General features: G+C 54.7%; 1 protein-coding gene across 1 annotated transcript; it reads left to right on the top strand.

The window, feature by feature from the left end:
- The first annotated feature begins 167 nt into the window (after positions 1-167).
- Insrr (insulin receptor related receptor) lies at positions 168-21675 on the top strand. Its single transcript, XM_028857662.2, is given in 25 exon segments — positions 168-2128; positions 5253-5506; positions 5508-5805; positions 7296-7599; positions 7690-7832; positions 7992-8136; positions 8923-9137; positions 9306-9432; positions 13569-13741; positions 13744-13806; positions 14304-14471; positions 14560-14679; positions 14682-14754; positions 14932-14973; positions 15093-15313; positions 15554-15690; positions 15770-15932; positions 16097-16202; positions 16712-16764; positions 18129-18358; positions 18727-18837; positions 18942-19101; positions 19388-19517; positions 19651-19785; positions 20678-21675. Coding segments are annotated over 25 exon segments (3900 nt in total). The 5' UTR covers positions 168-2040; the 3' UTR covers positions 20919-21675.
- Positions 21676-21884: the final 209 nt, after the last annotated feature.

The following is a 21884-nucleotide window of genomic DNA, read 5'->3' on the forward strand; positions in this document are numbered from 1 at the left end:
AGCCCCCGCCCCGCCCCGCCCCGCCTGCCGATGCCCCCGGTGCCCCCTCCCTAATGCCAGCCAGCCTCCTTCATGTCCCTCGCGGCTGCAGGAGACCTGGGGCGGGGGACGGCCGCAGAACGCCTCGCAAGTGTCTTCTGAGCCTGGGGGTGGAGGGAGCGGCGGGGCGGGGGGGGTCGTGCTAGGAAGCTGATATGTTATTTCTCCCAGTAAAACAGCTGCACTTTCAGATTTGCCGGGGACAGGGAGAGATTGAGCAAGGAAGAGGTTTGCAGTCCAGGTCATCCCGGCCAGCTTCACGGTGCCCTTGCCTAAGAGAGTGTGCATGTCACTTGGAATAAGTTTGATGAACGCTCTCCAGACGCTAGCAAGGGAAGGGAGAGGGCCCCGGAAGGGAAGGGTTCGGCTGGACGCAGAACCTGGGGAGGAAAACAGAAGGTGCAGAGAGAGTTCTCTGCACACAGCGGGAGGGAGAGTGGAAAGTGGAGAGCTCCCGGTCCGCAAGAGGCCACAGGGTGGCGCTAGAAGCCCTTGCGCCGCGGCGTTTGCTCCCGGCCTGGGTCTTCGAGGGTCCGGGAGCGCGGTTCGCAACCCTGCGAGGATGCGCCTGCCTTCGGTCTTAAGGTCCCCAACCCTAGCCAGCCAGCTGGGGCACCAGAGCCGGGTAGGGCCAAACAGAGCAGGACTGGCATCGATCGCCGCCCTGACAAGTGCATCGATTTCTAAGAGGAGAAATTAATAGGTCTCTTAGCCCTTCGGACGCGGGAGTTGCCCGCGGGTAGAGCTGGGAACCTTCGGCCCTTGGTATTTGTGAACATGGGAAGTCCCAGGATCCCAGCATTCAGGCCATCAAAGGGCAGGTCTCGCTCATTGGCCTTCCAGGCTGCAAGTCTATAAGTCCCACGCTTAAGAGAGGGAGCAGGTCGGTACTGGGAGTGACTGGAAGTGAGTAGGACCCAGCTACCCAGTGAAGGACTCCTAGTAGCAGGTACCTTTCTGCGCCAGGCCCCAGCATAAATAGTCCCCCAAGTGCCTCCGAAAAGAGTATACATACAGAGACCCACCAACCATCCCGAGTAACCAAACGAAGGCGGAATCTCTTCTCATAGGGATCTGAGCCAGAACCAAGGGACTTGGCAGGGACACACCCCGCCCTAGTGGCCTCGGGAGGCTGGGGAGGGCTGTGAGAGGCGGAGGTCTGAGATCTTCAGGTTCCACAAGGGAGTCCGACCTGTCCAGGCTGCGGGCTGTTACCCTCTAGGGTGTCAAAACACCTGTTGGACTCCAGGACCTCCGCTCCTCAGACCAGGGCGCCCAGTCACTGCTCCGGGTCTGCAGCCCGCGGAGGCGGTGCCAGGGGAGGGAAAGAGACGCCGCCAAGATTTGGGAGCCCAGTTCCTGGCCCCCAACCCCTTCGGTATTTTGGCCTTATTTCCCCCAACACATCTGTCCCCCCACCTCCCTCAGTTGACAGGCTAAATATTTTTACATGACTTTGTGGGAGGGGCGGAGAGAACAGAGAAGTCGGCACAAACCAATCCGTTTCTGGAAAGGGCGGGAGCTGGGCGAGGTCCCTGCCGTTCCTGCCCCAGGAGCTGCGGCGACCGGAGGCTGGAAGTCTGTATGCCCAGGAGGTCCGCGGAGTCTCGGGGTGGAGTCCTGCGCGCCTCCGGACCCTCCCGGGGCTTCCGCTCCGCCTCCCTGGGGACTGTCCAGCCCCTGGACCCTTGTGTTCTGAATCCTGGGTCAATTTCTCCTTCTGGAGGCCTCTCTGAGGCTCTCCTGCTCCTGACTTCATCTCTCCCTGTCCCAGCCCTTGTCTGTGGATCACACCCGAAGCTGTGTCCAGCTGCCTGGCACAGGCTTTGTTTCCTCTGGTCCGACATTCTTTTCTATCTCCTGCTGTCTCTACTTGAGATTTCCAATCCTTTTGCCCCTGTGCCTCACCCCCCCCACCCACCCCCGACTTCGGATCGCTGGGTCTGCATCCCATGAGACCCTTTCCCCCTGGAGGACACCTGGAGGACACTCAGGACAGAGATGGTGGCCGTGCCTGCTCTGTGGCCCTGGGGAGTACACTTGCTTATGAGCCTGCTGTCCTTGGGATCTGGCCTGGACACACTAGAGGGTGAGTCCCCAGCAACGTCTTTCCAGCCCCCATCTCCCTCCAAGAACACATCTACTTGGTCTTAGTTTGTTTGTTTTGGTTTTTCCAGACAGGGTTATATCTGTGTAGCCCTGGCTGTCCTGGAACTTGCTCTGTAGACTAGGCTGGCCTTTAGAGATCCACCTGCCCCTGCTGGGACTAAAGGCGTGTGCCACCACCTCTGGCTTCTATTTAGTCTTTATTGGAACTTGGAGACTAGGATTAGCCCTCAAAAGGACTTTTCACCAGGAAAAAAAAAAATGTTAGATGAAGCTTTTTTTCCCTCTCTCAGCTCCCTAAGAGTTAAGGAGTTAGAAAGGGAATGAACAGATGTTCTCCAACCCATCACTGTTTGTGAAACTGCAATCCTGGTCAAGTCTGAGTTTGAACAGAAATGAGACTGTGAGAATTAAGGGTCTTTTCTAGGACCACTGAATGATAAGGGGCAGGCTGGGACCAACAGCTGAACACCAGGCATCATTAAACAACTTGACCTATTGTGCGGATAGGAGGCTGAGGCTGGAGAGGCAGCCCCAGGGCAGGTCTTGAACTCTAGCACCCCAGGCTTTCGTCCTGTTCCCCACCCTGGGGGTTCACCCACTGTGGGCAGAAGGGCTGCCTGAGAGAGGACTCTGTCCTGTGTCTCAGTGCTGTTCCCCACACACATTTCCCACTAAGGGCATCCAGGAAGTGTGAGCGGGACCATGTAGCCCAAACTACCCTCAGAGGCTTGCCAGGGGCTACGTGGAAACAGAAGCAGCCCAAGAGGAACGACTAAGTGCACCCCTCCCTCATCTAGCCTGCCTTTGTCCTCCACACCGGGAGAGCTCGGGAACTCAGCACTCTGGAAGTGTGAAGGGTCTTAAGATGCTCTTCTAAGTGGGGCTTCCAAAACCAAGGCAGGGCTCCCTTTCCTATACAGACAATACAGACGGACCCGGGCAAGGCGCCCTCTGAAAGGGGCCAACCACAGAAGATTTGCAGTGCATGCTGATCCACCTGAGCACCCTACCCCTGCCCCTCCTGTCCCAGGACACTGCACAGCAGATGCCAGGCAAGAGCACGGTTGTCAAAATAAAGCAGCAAGCCCGGGACTTAATGTTTAGACCCGGAGCACAGCTGTTGTTTCCCAGTGAAGCTCTGCCTGGAGCTGGTCCTGAGGAAAGGCAGGAGTTAACCTGCAGAGGTCTCGGATTTGTTTTTCCAATGTCTCGCATTAGGGGAGCTCTGGAGAGGCTAAGGCATGATGGGAAGTGGGCGCCTGAGGGAACCCCCCCACCTGCCTCAAAGAGCCTAATTGGCTTTCACGGAGGGAAGAGAAGTGTTTTTCCTTCTCGTCCTTTTTGTGTATGTACCTGCCTTGCCTAGTGTGTGCACAAGCATGTGGGGGTGGGGGGGTGCGTGCACACACCCAACAGCTAGACAGTCAAGCACAGACCACAGAGAGAAGGCACAGGGAGCTAGGCTTTCCTGTCCCCCCAACCCATCCCAGCTGTCCCTGACAAGCCCTGAGCCGGGGACAGGGCTGGCCTGTGTGGAGAATGTGGGGTGTGGTACCAGGGTGTGATATTTCTAGAGGGCCAGATGAGGAGAGAGGAAACAGACCTGGGTGTTAAACGGAAGCATTCAGATGCGTGTCTTCTATGAAGACCTACCTGCAAGCTCTCCCTAGGAGCAAGTGGAGCCTAGCATCCAGCCCCCATAGGGAAATTAGCCTGACGGCCTTGAGAACAGAAAGGCGAATGGACTGGGTCCCAAAGGAAAGGGTAGGTTTGGGATCCAGATGTTCATGGCCCATAGTCCCTGGGTGCCCAGAAGTTCCAGTCCTGAACCGGGTACCATGGTAGGTGCACACTTAGAACAACCAGGACTTTGAAGAGCGTGGTGGAAATGTAAGCAGCCCTGCTGGACAGCACCCTGGGATGTATGTATTCCCACGACTCACTGCTGAACTCAGGGTACTTTCTCCTACAGGGGTAGTGGTGCAGGGCCAGAGAGCTATGGAAAGAACACCAGACCCCAGGACTGTAGGCCAAAGACCAAGGAGCCTTTCTGGGTTTGAGGCTGGAGAGACGAATGGGGACTAGCTTGTCTACACCCCAGAATATCTGGGTGAGGTAGTCGGATGAGGACCTTTGACAAAGAGGAACTATGGAATGTCCCTTCAAAAGCAAAAAAGAGTTAGGTCCAGCGCGGGCGAGCTGGCTCCCCTCGAGGACAGAGAACTCAGTCTCTACTGCTACTAGACCATACTAGTATCAAGTACTCAGTACGTCACTCATTCACTCACTCAGCATCCTACTCTACTCAGTACTCAGCACTCACTCACTCAATACTCAGTACTCACTCAATACTCACTCAGTACTAGCTCACTCCCCCCCTCCTCAGTCACTCACTCAATACTCACTCAGTACTCACTCACTCATACTCAGTACTCACTCAATACTCACTCACTCAGTACTCACTTCTTCCCAGGCACAGTGTACATTCACACTCTCACCAAACACTCACTGAGCACCATTTTACATCAGGCCTGTACGTGAACTAGGATATAGCAGTGAGTTAAACAAAAATTCCTGCCCTCATCGAGGCTGTGCAATAAGCAAGATGAAATAAGCGAATTTAATTATGCGTAGGTTAGTCTGGGCAAATTAAAGCGGGAAACATGGGCTGTGTACACAGCAGACTCAGAAGACCAGCTAGGCGAAGGACAGATTCAGGGCTCCGGGGCAGCTACACAGTAAGCTCCTGTCTTAAAACACCATGGACTGGGGATGTTCTAGCTTCAATGTGATCATGGTGTTTTGCCGTAACAGCACTGAGCCAGGAAAAGTGCAACAGCATTAGCAGACAGTGGGAGAAGTCTTCGCTGAGGTGACTTTAGAAGTGGGGGGAGGGGGGGATGTAAGGGCAGGTGTTCCACTTACAGGAATGAAGGGCACAAAGACATGCCTAAAGCCAGGCAGTTGCCGGCATGTTTGGGAGGAGGCAACTCTTCATTAGAGCCCAGCTTGGTACCGTCCATGCTGTGCCCTCCTGCCGGTGGTGCCAGGACAGGGTTCTTTGGTCTGCACTGCACTCATTTCCTGCCCACGTGTGCCTACAGTGTGCCCCAGCCTGGATATCCGCTCTGAGGTGACCGAGCTTCGTCGGCTGGAGAACTGCAGCGTGGTGGAGGGCCACCTGCAGATCCTCCTCATGTTCGCTGCCACTGGAGAGGACTTCCGAGGCCTCAGCTTCCCACGCCTTACGCAGGTCACGGACTACCTGCTCTTGTTCCGAGTCTACGGCCTGGAGAGCCTCCGAGACCTCTTCCCCAACCTTGCTGTGATCCGAGGGGCACGCCTCTTCCTGGGCTACTGCCCTCATCATCTTTGAGATGCCCCACCTACGGGACGTCGGGCTGCCGTCGCTCGGGGCCGTGCTGCGTGGGGCTGTGCGCGTGGAGAAGAACCAGGAACTCTGCCACCTCTCCACCATCGACTGGAGCCTGCTGCAGCCTGCGCCTGGCGCCAACCACATTGTGGGTAACAAGCTGGGCGACGAGTGTGCTGACGTGTGCCCTGGTGTGCTGGGAGCTGCTGGTGAACCCTGTGCAAGAACCACCTTCAGTGGGCACACTGACTACAGGTGCTGGACCTCCAGCCACTGCCAGAGAGGTGGGCATTTGCACGGAACATGGCTGTAGCCACAGGGAGGCTGGGCTGTCCCACCTGATAATTGTTTGGTATTTGAGCCAACATATAATGTAGCCCAAGCTGGCCTGAAACTTGACATGTGGTTGAGGTTGGCCTTGAACACCTAATTCTTCTGTCTCTGTTTCCTAAGTGCTGGGATTACAGGTCTATGCCTGGCTTGCTGCCATTGTTTTTTAAATCGTTACCCTTCCTATGGGACAGGTACCTCATTATCCCATCTTACAGGAAAGGAAACAGGAGTTCAGAGAAATTAAATAATTGATGTGGCATCAGGCAGGCATAGAGTAGGTGAGGAGGGGGTTTGGGAGGAGGGGGTAGACACAAGTGGAGAGAAGTCAGCCCAAGAAACTGTCCTCTGGGACAGCAGCCAAGGATGCAGCCCGGCGACCTGGGTTGACCTCTGATCACTAGCCAGGCTCACCTGGCGTCTCGGCCTCTGTCTCCTCTGAGCAATGAGAGGGCGTGGGTGGGAGCCTGCAGAGCATCAGAACAGAGCCAGGGTCATGGTATCAGTTCTGCGCTCCCAGGAAGAGTGGTCTCAGCCCCTGTGATTAAGCTGGGAGCTGGGAGCAGCGCAACAGAGAGATGAGGTGTTGAGGGCAGAAAGGAGGGGGAAGGGATGGAAAGACTCGGGCAGGCAAGGCAAGCGTGTGACCTCGGAAGTACCCTCACAGAGGCAGAAAGAATGCAGAGGAGAAAATGGGGAAGGAAGACCTTCCAGAGGCCAGGAGCAGATCTGGGGGTCCCTAGCCCAGCCAGGAGCCTTTCTCATACTGCTCAAGGTCTGTGCCCTCACCTCTAGCCTCAACTCCGGGCAGGAGAATAACCAGATCCCTGCTGTATCAGCAGTGAGCTGCCTCCCTGTTGCCTGTAAACACAGCTGCTACATGTCCTCTCAATTTGTGTACCATGTCAACAGGCCCTGGCTGGACCCACCTTGCCCTGGCCTAGCTGATCAGGAGTGGCCAGCTGGTTCCCCTTGGCACCGTACCAAGTCACCACGGGACAGCCTAGACAGGACAGCAGGCTGCAGAGCAGCAGGCCTGATGGATAAGGTCACTGCTCCACCCTGAGTTCCGAGACTCTCTCTTTTTTCTTTTTTTCCTGGGAGAGGGTCTCTCCGTGTCGCTTGGGCTGGACTGGAATGCACTTTGTAGACCAGGCTAGCCTCAGGCTCACAGAGATCCATCAGCTTCTGCCTCCCAAGTGCTGGGATTGCAGCACAGGCCAGCTTGAGTTCTGACACACTCTCGAGGTGGAGCACAGAGAGAGGCCTCCTGCTGGCCTTCCAGCATCCATGATGGAAGGAAACAGTCAGTAGTTGTAATCTGAATCCAGAGATACCTAGGGCCGCGAAGGTCATCTCAAGAGGGGGTGGGCCAGGGTGGGAAAAGAGCATCACTGAGGGGTTGCGGAGGGGCAGGTAAGGTCTTACAGCCCTCTGCCCGCAGTGTGCCCCTGCCCCGGTGGGCTGGCCTGCACAGCAGACGGTGAGTGCTGCCACAGTGAATGTCTGGGGGGCTGCAGCCAGCCTGAAGACTCGCGTGCCTGTGTGGCTTGCCGCCACCTCTACTTCCAAGGAGCCTGCCTCCGGGCCTGCCCTCTGGGCACCTACCAGTATGAGTCCTGGCGCTGCGTCACCGCTGAGGTCTGTGCTCATCTGCGGGAGGTGCCGGGCCGCACCGCCACCTTCGGCATCTACCAGGGCAGCTGCCTGGCTCAGTGCCCTCCAGGCTTCACCCGTAATGGCAGCAGGTGAGGGGGACACCCTTGGGGTTGTCGGGGGAGCCCCCCCCCCCAGCATTTCATTGGACCGCGGCTCAGGCTCTCTGCTTGTCCCGCCAGCATTTTCTGCCGCAAATGTGAGGGACTGTGCCCTAAAGAGTGCAAGGTTGGCACCAAGACCATTGACTCTGTCCAAGCCACACAGGACCTGGTGGGCTGCACCCACGTGGAGGGGAGCCTCATCCTCAACCTTCGCCAAGGCTGTCAGTACTCTTCCTGAGCACGCCCTCCCTCCTAACTGTAGTCCATTGCATGTGGCTTCCCCTCATCCAGGGTCCTGTCCCTCTGTCCCTCCAGCTCCCTACCCTGTGGACCTGTCACCTTCCCTGGCCCTGCTCCAGTCCTATATTCCTCATCCCCAGACAACCTGGAGCCAGAGCTTCAACGCAACCTGGGGCTGGTGGAGACCATCACCGGCTTCCTCAAAATCAAGCACTCGTTTGCGCTGGTGTCCCTGGGCTTTTTCAAGAACCTCAAACTAATCCGGGGAGATTCCATGGTGGATGGGTAAGGGGTCAGAATCAGGCTGACCGGCCCCCTTTTCCTCAGCCTTCCTGGAACGATGGGGAAGGGAATTGGGTTCTGAAATTAGTTTGCTAGTAACTAGCTGTGTGAGTTTGGGGAGGTTCCTTGACGTCTCTGGCCCTCGGGTTTTCCATCTGTAAAATGGAGCGTGTGCTCCAGGATTGTGGTTGCTGCCTCTGCCGTTGTGTGTGGAGTGCTGTCAACAGTGACTCGAACACAGTACATGCGGCCCTAGTTCCCTGCTCTTCCCAGCGGAGGGCCATGATCGCGTCACCTGATCAGTTTGGTGGCCGAGTGAACCTGATGGGGGTGTATAAACCATTCTTACCACCTAGCAACCAAGGCCTGCTCACAAAGTAGCCAGTGTTCTTCAAAATGAAAAGAAGTTTCAATTGCCATCAGTCAAGCGGTTCCCCCGTGGCTTCCTCTGTCTCCTGGCATACTATCCCGTCCCCCTAGGGGTACCCATACCCAAACTGGCCAGGCGTAGCTTCTGTGTCCCCACAGCCAGTGCTGTTAAACATGAGATGAAGGAGGGAAGAGACAGACAAACTGCTGGCCTGGCTTCACTGGCAGTTCGGCAGAGGGAGGGTGGGTGAATTTCAGGATATCACATTCCTGGCCAGTGGCACAGAGCGGGTGCTCCTGAACACCCTCGTGGATGTGATACCCGTGCCCAGAGCAGCCTCTGCAGGGGAGCCCATGAGCCAGCCCCTCTCCTGCCCCAGCCCCTGCCCTTGGCAGAGCGAGGCACCTGGCTTTCTCCAGGAACTACACTCTCTACGTGCTGGACAACCAGAACCTGCAACAGCTGGGGTCCTGGGTGGCCGTGGGGCTCACCATTCCTGTGGGCAAAATGTACTTCGCCTTCAATCCACGCCTCTGCTTGGAGCACATATACCAACTGGAGGAGGTGACGGGGACCAGAGGACGACAGAGCAAAGCGGAGATCAACCCCCGCACCAATGGAGATCGAGCTGCCTGTAAGACCCCGCCCAACCCAAAGAGTGTCCGCGGGGCAGCAGAGGCGCGCGCACACGCACTGAAACACTGAGGGGGTCACCCAAGGGGGTGAGCCGCCGTGGGATCAGCGTCAGCACGAGCCTGTCCAGGCGTGCTTAGAGCGGATGCTTTCCTCTTGCCCTACCCAGGCCAGACTCGCACTCTGCGCTTTGTGTTCAACCTGACTGAGGCCGACCGCATCCTGCTGCGCTGGGAACGCTACGAGCCACTGGAGGCCCGGGACCTGCTCAGCTTCATCGTCTATTACAAGGAGTCGTGAGTAGAGAGCGGTGCCAGACGGAGGACCCTAATTTTTTTTCTTTCTTTTTTCTTTTTTCCTTTGAGACAGGGTCTCACTATGTAAACTAGCTTCCAACTCTCAAAGATTCTCCTGCCTGGATCCCAGCCTCCAAGAATGCTGGGGTCCCAGGCCTGCGTGCTATGTAGAGTCCAATTATTTTCAAGACCAAAAGAGGACAGCCCGAAAGCTAGGACCCCCGAGGCAGATCCAGCCAGATCTGCCTCACCTTCTCTTGCCCTCCATGCCTCAGTTTCCCCTCAACAAGTGAAATGACGAGGACTGCCAGGGTTTCCAAGAGCCCAGAAGATCATTTTGCTAGAAAAGCTTGGCTAATTAAGCTTCAATTCACTGTGCTAACGTTTTCTGCTGACCACATACTCTTGCCCCAGCAGCGGTGTGGGAAGTACCCACTAATCTGGCCACTTTTATGAGCATTTTTACCAGCATTTCATTAAATCCTGAAGCGGGAAAAGAGCAGGGACCAACCTTCCTTCCTCCTTCCTTCCTTCCTTCCTTCCTTCCTTCCTCCTCCTCCTCCTCCTCCTCCTTCTTCTTCTCTCTCTCTCTCTCTCTCTCTCTCTCTCTCTCTCTCTCTCTCTCAAAATAAGACACTGTCTCATGATGTAGCCCCAGCTGTCCCAGAACTTTCTATAGACCAGGCTGGCCTTGAACTCACAGAGATCCCCCTGCCTCTGCCTCCAAGTGCTGGGATTAAAGGCGTGCGCCACCAGTGCCCAGCCCTTTCTTTCTCTGAACAGGGTCTTATATATCCTGGCTGGTCTCAAACTCTTTGAATTTGTCTTCCCGCTTTCAACCCCCAAGTACTGCAGTTACAGAAGTGCACACCACACCCTGCTCACATGGTGCCGAGGATCAACCTCAGGGCGTTGTGGATGTTAGTCAAACACTGTACCAACTAAGCTACACTCCAGTCCAGAATGGGCCATTTCTTTGGGGAGAGTGGATTGATTTTAGCAAGAGAGATACTACAAGAAGGACTTCTCTCAAAACGAGTCTAAGATTCAGCAGGAGGTGTCCCAGCCAAGCTTTTAGCACAATCATATGAACAGAATGAAGGAGGCTAAGACAAGAGAATCCTAAATTCAAGGCCTGTATGGTCTGCCTAGTAAGATCTTGTCTCAAAAGAAAAAATAGAAGGACTGGATATGGAGCTTAGGGGCGGGATGCTTGCCTAGCATGCGAGGTCCTGGTTCCATCCCCAGAACCAAGGAAGAGAGTCCCTTAGAAGAGAGAAATGGATTTTTGATGGGTGGGAGCAGGGAGTAAGAAGTGCTTGCCTTGGTAGACAGGGTCTGGACCACCCATGCTGGAGGGACTTCCTGCAAATTCAAATTGAGAGGTTTTACTGCAGCACCAGCTCAGGCTCTGGCTGGAATCAGGTAGAGAGCCCACAGAAGCAGCACGCTCAACTGGCCAGGCTCTCCTAGGTCTCACTAGCAGGAGAATATCTAATGTGGGGGGAATGGAGAGTGTGTTATATACAGATTGCCGCGCTTCACCCTGACAGTCTGAAGGTTAATGTCAGGCAAGGGCTAAGAACTGTAGTTGGTGTTTTTACTCTTTTTTTTTTTTTTTAGAAGAATATTCTTTCTTTTTTTTAATTTAATTTTATTTTATGTGCATTAGAGTGAAGGTGTCAGATCCCCTGAGACTGGAGTTACAGATGATTGTAAAGCACCATGTGGGTGCTGGGAAATGAACCCGGGTCCTCTGGAAGGGTGTTTTTACTCTTTAGGGGCCCACCACTCAGCTCCCAACTAAATACACAGAGACTTATTCTTGCTTATGAATGCCTGACCTTAGCTTGGCTTGTTTCTAGCCAGTTTTTCCAAGTTAAATTATCCTGTTTCTCTTTAACTACATTTTGCCTCTGGCCTTTTTACCTTTCTTTATTCTAAATATCTTTCTTCCCTTCTTACTCCATGGCTGGCTGTGTGGCTGGTGGCTGTGTGGCTGTGTGGCTGGCCCCTGGCATCCTCCTCTCCTCCTTGTCTTGCTCCTGGCTCACTTCCCTAGATTTCTCCCCCTGTTTATTCTCTCTGCCCACCAGCCCCACCTACTTCTCTCTCCTGCCCAGCTATTGGCTGTTCAGCTCTTCGTTAGACCAATCAGGTGTTTTAGACAGGCACAGTAACACAGCCTCACAGAGTTAAACAAATGCAACATAAAAGAACGCAACACATCTTTGCACCATTAAACAAATGTTCCACAGCACAAACAAATGTAACACACCTTCAGCTAATATTCCACAGCAGCGAACCTGCGTTTCTAACAAGGTCCCAACTGAAGTTGAGACTGACGCCTCATGGGACACACTCCAAGGAGTTACTGACGTGGGCAGCAGTGGGAATTCCTCCCCACCTACGTTCCTGCAGTTCACAACCTGCACAACGATGCACAGCTGCCTCTAGGCGCTAAGAGCAGAGGATCTTAGGGTTCTTGAGGAAGGCCCCCCCCCACCAACAGCATCACTACTTCATTGTATGACTATCGTGTGCTCCCTCAGGGGCAGGCACTGAGAATCCCGGTCCAGTTCTGGTTTTGACCCCAGACCTCCTCAGTGTGTCCTATCTCATGAGGCACCTGCCCTCATGGTGCCCACTCTGTAACCCTATACCTGCTCCTGGACCATCCTGCCTCGGAGTTCCAGCAAGAACAGGCCCTTTGAGCTGGGCCCCAAGCGTCTCCTCATCTCCCTCGACTCACCTCGTCTCTGTCCGTGGGGCCAGCAAGATGGCTCAGTGGCTAGGGTAGGGGTTGCTGCACAAGCTTGAGGAACTTGAGGTTAGGTCCCTAGAACTCACATAAAAGCCAGGTGTGCCTCTGTAACACCAGCACTGGCGGGCAGAGACGGTGAGCCTGGGGGCTCGCTGGCCAGGCAGCTTAGCACAGAGAGAGAGCGCCAGGTTCAGTGAGAGACCCCATCTCAAAACATAAGGTAGAAGTGATTGGGGAAGACATTTCAGTCTCCACACATCTGCACCAGTGCACCAGTGAGGAGGACATGCCCACATATACACCATCACACACACACACACACACACACACAGAGAGAGAGAGAGAGAGAGAGAGAGAGAGAGAGAGAGAGAGAGAAGAGAGTTTTTGTCCCTGGCTCAGCATAATTCCACTCCTCTGCCTCCCATCAAAGAAACAACAGATATGAACATGGATGCGATGCCTCATGGTCCCCCAAAACCTGCTGATGTCCTCCATACAGTCCTGATTCTCTATGATCGGGAGTCAGCCCTCCTTGTATCCCTAAAACCTATGGCATCTCTCCAAGGCCTCCCTCTGGTTCAGCCCCCAAAGTCTACCCCAATTATTCCCTTAAGGCAGTGGATGTTGGCTTTGGAGACGTGAGAGCTAGCCTGGTGTGGTGGCGCATGTCTTTAATCCCAACACTCAGGAGGCACAGGCAGGTGGATCTCTGAGTTCAAGGCTTACCTGGTCTACATAGGAAGTTCTAGGACAGAATGAAAGTCAGAAACCCTCCACTAGAAAGGTGTTTCTAGAAACACAAACACATGCAGAGCTGTGTCATCTGGGAGGCTCGCAGACTTCCAGAGTCAGTTCCGGGACCTTGGCTAACACTCTGCTCATTGGAATGGTGGTGCAGGCCTATAATCGTGGCAAACACCCATGAGGCCAAAGCAGAAGAGGGCCGGTTCAAGACTAGACTGGGCTACTTGGAAATACTCTCTAAAACAGAACAAAACAAAACAAAAGCAGATTGTTCCACCCTCAGCAAGAGAGTGCTCTCTCCCAGTCCTGCTCCAGGGAAACTCCCTAGAGATGAGAATGAGCTGCTTGTGTGCCCACACCCACTTTCTAGGTTTTGTTTTAATACAGTTCAAACCTTTTTTTTGGGGGGGGGCAGGCTATTCTCATTAGGACAAAAGCTCAATAATTCCTGCTAAGGATGAGGGGTATTTGCTTACAGTTTGTAAGGTGTGGCAGGATCATAAGCCCCACCGGGTAGGTGTGTTCACATGCAGAGTGGGGAAATGGCCATGACAGTCCTGTGTAGTGGGGGAGGGTTGGTTAGAGCCCAGAGATGGACATCCCCCAGCCCTGGGGATGGGGTGTCCAGTCCATTCCAGAATGCCACAGAACACGTGGGTCCAGATGCATGTGGAACCCAGAGCTGGAACCTGTTGGATGTGGAACTACCCCTCAGCCGCACCCAGGAGCCAGGAGTGACCCTAGCCCCCCTCAAGCCCTGGACACAGTATGCCGTGTTTGTGCGGGCCATCACCCTGACCACCGCGAGGACAGCCCCCATCAAGGAGCCCAGAGCCCCATTGTGTACCTTCGAACATTGCCTGCAGGTGAGCTGAGGGCTCCAGAATGAGATGCCTGATTCCTCGTGAGGAAGATAAAGGCACACAGGTGCCAGACACAGAGAGGCTGGGGAACCCTAGAGGACAGGCGGTCAGATTCTTCGGCACTACAAAGAATTCTCTGAGCCTTGGGGGAGGCTGGGGTTGGACTTACAATAGCTGAGTGAACTCAAAGGCCTGTGAAGGATTTAGAGAACCAAAACCTGAATTCTGCTCTCCTGTATAATATTATTGCCTCCCCAGGGTTCTGGCCAGGGCACAGTTGGGAGAGTGCTTGCCTCCCCTGAATGAAGCCCTCAGATTCATCTATATCCTAGTTTCTGGAACAGAGAAAGGACAGAATGATTTCTAGGGAAGGAGGGCTGAAAGTCACAGATAGATAGATCCCTCTGGCAAAGGAGGGTGGATCCAAAGGGCGGGGCTCATTATCACGCCGTGTTTGGAAGGGGCCCCACCTCTGAGCGTCCCCCTCTTCCCAATCATAGCACCCACCGTGCCCCAGGATGTCATCTCCACGTCCAACTCCTCTTCACACCTACTGGTGCGCTGGAAGCCGCCGGTCCAGCGCAACGGAAATATCACCTACTACCTGGTGCTGTGGCAGCGGCTCGCGGAGGACGGGGACCTCTACATCAATGACTACTGCCACCGCGGTGCGCTGGGGGTGCCTCGGGCCGGGGGTACTCAGCAGTGGCGGGCGGACCCCTGTCCTGACCTCTCTCTTCTCCACCACGGCCACAGGTCTGCGGCTGCCCACCAGCAGCCACGACGCACGCTTCGACCGCGAAGACCCGGCGCTGGAGGCTGAGCCTGAGCAAGGCTGCTGTCCTTGCCAACACTCAGCCCCTGGGCAGGCCCTGCCGCCCTGGAGGCGCAAGAGGTCACGTTCCAGAAAAAGTTTGAAAACTTCCTACACCATGCCATCACCATCCCGAAGTGCGGACCTGGTGGGGAGAGCCGGGGGGGGGGGGGGGGGGGGTAAGCTGGAGAGGGTGGGGCTTTGTGGGCGGGGCCTGTTCTGGTGGGGGCCTGGCCTTGGTACGGTGCGCGGATTTGGAGGCGGGGCGCAGTGGCAGAGCGCGCAGGAGCTGAGAGGTCCCCTGGCTTCCCCAGGTCCCCATGGAAAGTAACATCCATTAACAAGAGCCCCCAAAGGTGAGCTGGGACGGGAGCGGGGAGCCCCCAAAGGTGAGCTGGGACGGGAGCGAGGGCGCGGGGGCGGCGGACGAGGCTCTGGGAACAGGCCTGCCGGCTCTGACCCATCCCATTTCCAGGGACTCGGAGAGGCACCGCCGGGAAGCTGGGCCTCTCAGACTAGGGAACAACAGTTCGGATTTTGAGATTCAAGAGGACAAGGTTCCCCGGGAGCGAGCGGTGCTGAGCGGCTTGAGGCACTTCACAGAATACAGGATTGACATCCACGCCTGCAACCACGCGGCGCACACGGTGGGCTGTAGTGCCGCCACCTTCGTCTTTGCCCGCACCATGCCACATAGTAGGTGCCCCCTCACACCGTGCACCCCCACTGCTGACTCCAAGAACTGCCCAGTCAGTGCTCGGTAACCAGCAGGTTTACCCTCCCACAAATCTCAGAGCCTCGCTCTGTTCACCGTTCCCAGTTCCCATGATTGTGGGACTTCTCCAAACTTCCCAACGTGGCCCCAGTTTAGCCTGGGTTCGAACGTGAACAAGAGGAACTGCTTGTGGCCTATTTGCCAGATGCCTCCTCCTGCAGGAGAGGCCGATGGCATCCCAGGGAAGGTGGCCTGGAAGGCAGCTGGCAGGAGCAGCGTCATCTTGCATTGGCTTGAGCCACCCGACCCCAATGGGCTCATCCTCAAGTATGAAATCAAGTACCGCCGCCTGGGAGAGGTATGTACCCAGGCACCCTATCCCAGGCTGGGTCCGCACCTCCACTCCCTTCCCAGCCTGCTGTCTGTGCTGCCTGCAGGAGGCCACAGTGCTTTGTGTGTCCCGGCTCCGATATGCCAAAGTTGGTGGGGTCCAGTTGGCTCTGCTGCCCCCGGGAAACTACTCTGCTAAAGTCCGGGCCACCTCACTGGCTGGCAATGGCTCCTGGACAGACGGTGTTGCCTTCTATATCACTGGTCCGGGTAAGACAGACTTGCTTCCCAGTCTGCCCAACCGGCCTCTGCCTACCGCTAGCCCCGCCCATCAGCCCCGCCCATCAGCCCCGCCCATCAGCTTTCTCCAGTGTTGCCAGAGAAGCAGCTTCCACCCTAACCTGTCCGTTCCTCTTCCCACCCTCCACCGCCAGAGGAAGAGGATGCTGGGGGACTGCGCATCCTCCTCACCGCCACCCCTGTGGGGTTCATGCTGCTCCTCATGCTTGCTGCCCTGGGTTTCTTCTACAGCAAGAAGAGGTGATGACGAGTCCCACATATCTCCACCCGCTTCGCCCCCTTAGCGGTCTCACTGGGACAGCACACTCGGAGGGTAATAGTTTAGACAACAGAAAGGACTTCCTTAAAGACAATAATTCTTTCCCTGGAAGGCATAGAGGAGACATACCTCCTAGCCAGGGTGACAATTCATCTTTGTTCACCTGGAAATGTTTTGTATCCTGAGAAACGCCTTGGTGTGGGCACATGGAGACTACTGGTCACCATACCATTAGCTCAAGCCGAGAAAAAAAAAAAATGAAGCTGGTTCTGCTGTGACAAGAGGAAACAACCCTAGGATGTGCCTCTACAGACGTCACCAAATCCCTCTGGGGCTGAGCACAAGAGGGACCACTGAGAGAGGACCCCCCCCCCATTTACCCCTGGCTCCACCTATTCCCAGCCTATTTGATCCCAGGACTAGGACCACAGGCAGCTTGGAAATAATGGTGCATCCATTTCCCCTTATCTACTGCAATTTCCCATTGCAGAAACCGCACACTGTACACGTCTGTGAACCCGGAGTATTTCAGTGCTTCCCACAGTAAGTCCAGGGGCACGGTGGCATGGGAAAGCGGGCAGGAGCAGGAGAGCAGAGCTCCGGGGGCCTTCTTGGTGGCTCTGAGAACAGAGCACTTCAGAAGAGACGTCCAAGGGCTCTGTGTCTGTATTTCAGAAGGGCACCTGAAATGACCTTGTAGCCCTCGGTGAAGAAACATTACCTTAGTTTGATGGTCTGGGGGTGCTGGATGGGAAGACGGTTCAGTGGGTAAAGGTGCTTGCTCCCAAGCATGAGTACCCGAGTCTGAATACCCAGCACCCACATAAAAAGTTTGGTATCACTGTGCATGCCTGCAACCCCAGCATTGGTTGTAGAGACAGGCAAGGATCCCCTAGGACTTGTTGGCCCCCCCAGCCTAGTCAAAGCATAGAGCTTCCAGTTCCATGGGAGACCTTGTACCAGTGCAATAACTCAGCAGATACACATACATCACACACACACACACACACACACACACACACACACACACATACACACACACACAATTAAACGCAAGAACAACTGAAAGCTGAGGAGGTGATTCACTATTAAAATGTTTGCCACAGCAGTTAAGAGCACCAGCTGCTCTTGCAGAGGACCTGGGTCCTGTTCCTAGCACCCACAGGGTGGCTCACAGCTGCCTGTAATTATGGTTTCAAAAATCCTATGCCTTCTTCTGGCTTCAAGGACACCAGGCACACATGTGGCACATGGACATATATGCAGACAAAAAAAACCATATATTTAGAAATAATGTATAAGAATATAGTAATTAAAATGTTCTCTGCACAAGGGTGAGGCCTCCAGATTGTTCGAATCCTCAGAAATCTTCATAAATGCTACATGGACGTAGTGGCCCACAGGTAATTCCAGCCTCAGAAGGTGGAGACAGGGATCCCCAGAGCAAACAGCTGGGACTAGGCACATTGGTGAGCTCTGGTTTTGGTTAAGAGTCCCTGCCTCAGTGAACAAGGTAGAACAGCCATGATTTCTGACATCAACCTGTGGTCTCCATGGGTCCTTACCTATGTATGCACAAAACACACACGTACACATACATATACACACACACAAACACACACACACACACACACACACACCATACACACACGAAAAAAGAACAACTGCCCTCATTTGAACAAGAGTTCACTGTTTTTTTTTTTCTTCCGAGGAAGCCAGCATAAAGTTGACACTGATACAAATGTGTAGTGACCTAAATGTTGAAGCGTGAACAATCTTTGGAAAAGTCGTCCTCTTTTCACATTAAAGTTGGATAATAGCTTTAAGGGGAGAAAAAAGAGTCAAGAAGCAGGTGAAGGCAGGACAGAGAGAGGCGCTCCTGCCTCCTGACACATGTCTCCTCTCAGTGTATGTCCCTGATGAGTGGGAGGTGCCTCGGGAGCAAATATCCATCATCCGGGAGCTGGGCCAAGGCTCTTTCGGGATGGTCTACGAGGGGCTGGCCCGAGGGCTTGAAGGTGGAAAGGAGTCTACACCTGTAGCCCTGAAGACAGTTAATGAGCTGGCCAGCGCCCGGGAGCGGGTGGAATTCCTCAAGGAAGCATCTGTCATGAAGGCGTTCAAGTGCCACCATGTGGTAAGAACACAACGAGGGTAAAGGTTATGCGGGAAGAGGAAAGGGTCTGAAATGAGGTCAGGGTTGGGACTGTAGTTAAAGTTCTAACAGGAACAGAGTCAAATCTAGAGCTGACATCAGTCAAGGTCGGGGCACAGTATTGGGTGTACAGAGAGTTATTAGGGTCTTGATTGGAACCAAGATCAGAGCTGGGCCATGTTCACGATTGTGATGATAACCAGATGTGATCAGGGTTAAGCGTTAAAGTCAGGGTAACTTTTAAGGTCAGGATCAGGACTGCCGTTGTGGCAGGAGTGAGGGTTAGGATAGGCGTCTGAGTCAGATTATCATCACAGAGAGATCTGCGACAAAGCTCTTTGTCATCCCAGGTCCGTCTCCTGGGTGTGGTGTCTCAGGGCCAGCCAGCTTTGGTCATCATGGAGTTAATGACCCGTGGGGACCTCAAGAGCCATCTCCGATCTCTGAGACCCGAGGCAGAGGTTGGAGCAAGGAAGATCCTGAGCCATATGAGGTTGGGGAATTCGGAAGCTGGGCCTCGTGTGGGTGGGGGGCAGTCCTTCACCAGCCCCTCTCTTGCCCTCAGAACAACCCTGGCCTCCCGGAGCCAGCACTCAGTGACATGATACAGATGGCCGGCGAGATCGCAGACGGCATGGCCTACCTTGCTGCCAACAAGTTTGTGCACCGGGATCTGGCAGCCCGCAACTGCATGGTGTCCCAGGACTTCACTGTCAAAATTGGTGGTACAGCCGGACCCCGGGGGGGCGGGGGGGACGACGACGAGGGAAGCCTGAAGGTAGACAGTCTCCCCTGATGCTAGCCACAGGAGACCAGGCCTGACTCACAGGCTTGACAGGCAAGCTCGCCAGTCCCGATCTCGTCCTCCATGTCCAAGAACAGGGATGACCTCCGGGATCCCTTGAGCTCACATATTCCAGGACGCTTAGAGACTACCATGGCTAGGTTTGGGGATTGTCTTCCAGGGAATCTGGTGCATGACTCCCACACCCCTAAACTCTTACTTTGCAGACTTTGGGATGACCCGGGATGTGTACGAGACAGACTATTACCGCAAGGGTGGAAAGGGACTACTGCCCGTGCGCTGGATGGCCCCCGAGTCCCTCAAAGATGGAATCTTCACCACTCACTCAGATGTCTGGTAGGGTCTGGCAGGAGCAGAGGGTTCCAGGGATGTGCCGGTGGCATCTGGGAAGGGCCTGGGACACTTCCTGGCTAGGGGTGCTGAGCAGCCGGAAGGGTGCTGGATTTAGGCTGTCTGTCATGTGCTCCAGGTCCTTCGGTGTGGTGCTCTGGGAGATTGTGACCTTGGCTGAACAACCTTACCAGGGTCTGTCAAATGAGCAGGTGCTCAAGTTTGTCATGGACGGCGGCGTGCTAGAGGAACTGGAGGACTGTCCACTTCAGCTGTGAGTGGTCTCTGCTGCCCCACCCTTCTTCACCTCTGCTCTGTGCTCACCACCCTGGATTCCAACCCAACTCTCCCGAAGCTTCTACTCACTGACTCCCGATTCTCTAGTTGGTTGTTTGTTTTTGTTTTTTGGTAGACCAGGCTGGCCTCAAACTCAGAGATTCTCCTGCCTGTCTCCTGGGTGGTTGCGCATACTTTTAATCCCAGCACTCGGGAAGCAGAGCCGGCAGATCTCTGTGAGTTCAGCAGCTGGGCTACCAAGTGAGTTTCAGGAAAGGCGCAAGCTACATAGAGAAACCTGTCTGAAAAACCAAAAAAAAAAAAAAAAAAAAAAAAAAAAAAAAAAGTGTGTGCCACCACTGCCCAGCTACTCCCAGTTTTTGTTTTTTTTTTTTTTTTTTGTGTGTGTGTGTGTGTTTTGTTGTTATTATTTTGTTTCTCAATACAGGGTTTTTCTGTGTAGCCCTGGCTGTGTCCTGGATCTCACTCTGTAGACCAGGCTGGCCTCGAACTCACAGAGATCCGCCTGGCTTTGCCTCCCGAGTGCTGGGATTAAAGGCATGCTCCCCATTCTTTTTTTTTTTTTTTTTTTTTAAAGATTGATTTATTTATTATGTATACAGCATATGTGACTGCAGGCCAGAAGAGGGCACCAGATCTCATTACAGATGGCTGTGAGCCACCATGTGGTTGCTGGGAATTGAACTCAGGACCTCTGGAAGAGTAGTCAGTGCTCTTAACCAGTGAGCCATCTCTCCAGCCCCTGCTCCCCATTCTTAACTCACCTCCATCCCTCACGTATTCATTACCCTCTGGTCCCTTCCTTCCACCAACGGATACTCCTGGCGTGGGAGGCAGAGCCGCATCTAACCCCACCTCACCCTCACCAGACAGGAGCTGATGGGACTTTGCTGGCAGCGCAGTCCACGCCTGCGTCCCACCTTCGTCCACATCCTGGATCGCATACAGGATGAGCTTCGGCCCTCTTTCCGACTCTGCTCCTTCTACAACAGCCCAGAGTGCCAGCGGGGCCAGGCCTCCTTGCTGCCTACTGAGACGGAGCCTGACCCCCCACCAACCTCAAACGGAGCTCCAGACTGCAGGCCCCCATATGGGCACCCAGGACACTGAGCATTACCCATTCTCCACCTGACTGGCCTCCCGTGGGCAGAGGAGACAGAACCCACCCCTTATAGCCATGTGTTCACCTCTCACCCTGAGTCTCCCTCAGGCAGGTCAAGAATTTGCCTGGCCAGAGAGGGAGGCTCCTGAACGGACTCACAGAGCGAGCCTGTGGGAAAACGTGAGGGCCCACAGCAGGAGAGGTCTGCTCAGACCAGAGCAGGAGTCCTGCCCGCAGAGTGAGACACTGTCCAGACTGAGGCAGCTAGTCCACCGGAGGCAGAGACACACCCCCTCCAACTTTGGGGGTTTCACCAACAGTTTGAAAGCAAATGAGTGGCCAGAGGCAGGCCTGGAGATCGCTCTACTCACTTTGGGGCCTGGAGACAAGTATCCATATCACTGCCTCCTCTTCCCTCTGTGTCCATCACCCTCCTCTGCCGCACAGACCAGGACAAAGCTGGAACCCTAGGACCCTGAGCAAGTGGGTTCCCACTGGTCCTCACTTTTCCCCCAACCCACCTCCCCCCGCTCTGCCCAGGGACCCCAAGCTTGGTGCCCCTCGCTCTCTTGCCTCAAGGGCATCCATCCCTTGATGCACAGTCTCCCCCCTTTCCAGTTGTCTCCGGGATTGCTAGCCCAGGATACTAAGGCCACGCAAGCCTCACCTTCCTCTCTCCCGTCTCCCACCCCAGCCCTCCAGGAAAGACCGGGAGACACAATAAATACTGAGGTCTGTTTGTACTCTGGCCCCAGACAACCCATTGTCTCTCCATCGACAGTGTCAACTCTGGTAGACTTCCTCTCTCCTTCTGAAGGTGGCAATATAAGATAAACACACTGCTATGAAACATTACCTCCATGAGGACCCCAGCAGCCAGGATTGCCACAACAGTGACACAGAACAATCTTGTCATTATGGGACTCTCATGGTCAGAAGTGGCCGAGGCCCTAGGGAACCCTCTGTATCCGGCC

This window comes from Peromyscus leucopus, chromosome 6 (assembly GCF_004664715.2).
Source record: "Peromyscus leucopus breed LL Stock chromosome 6, UCI_PerLeu_2.1, whole genome shotgun sequence".
Taxonomy (NCBI): Eukaryota; Metazoa; Chordata; class Mammalia; order Rodentia; family Cricetidae; genus Peromyscus; species Peromyscus leucopus.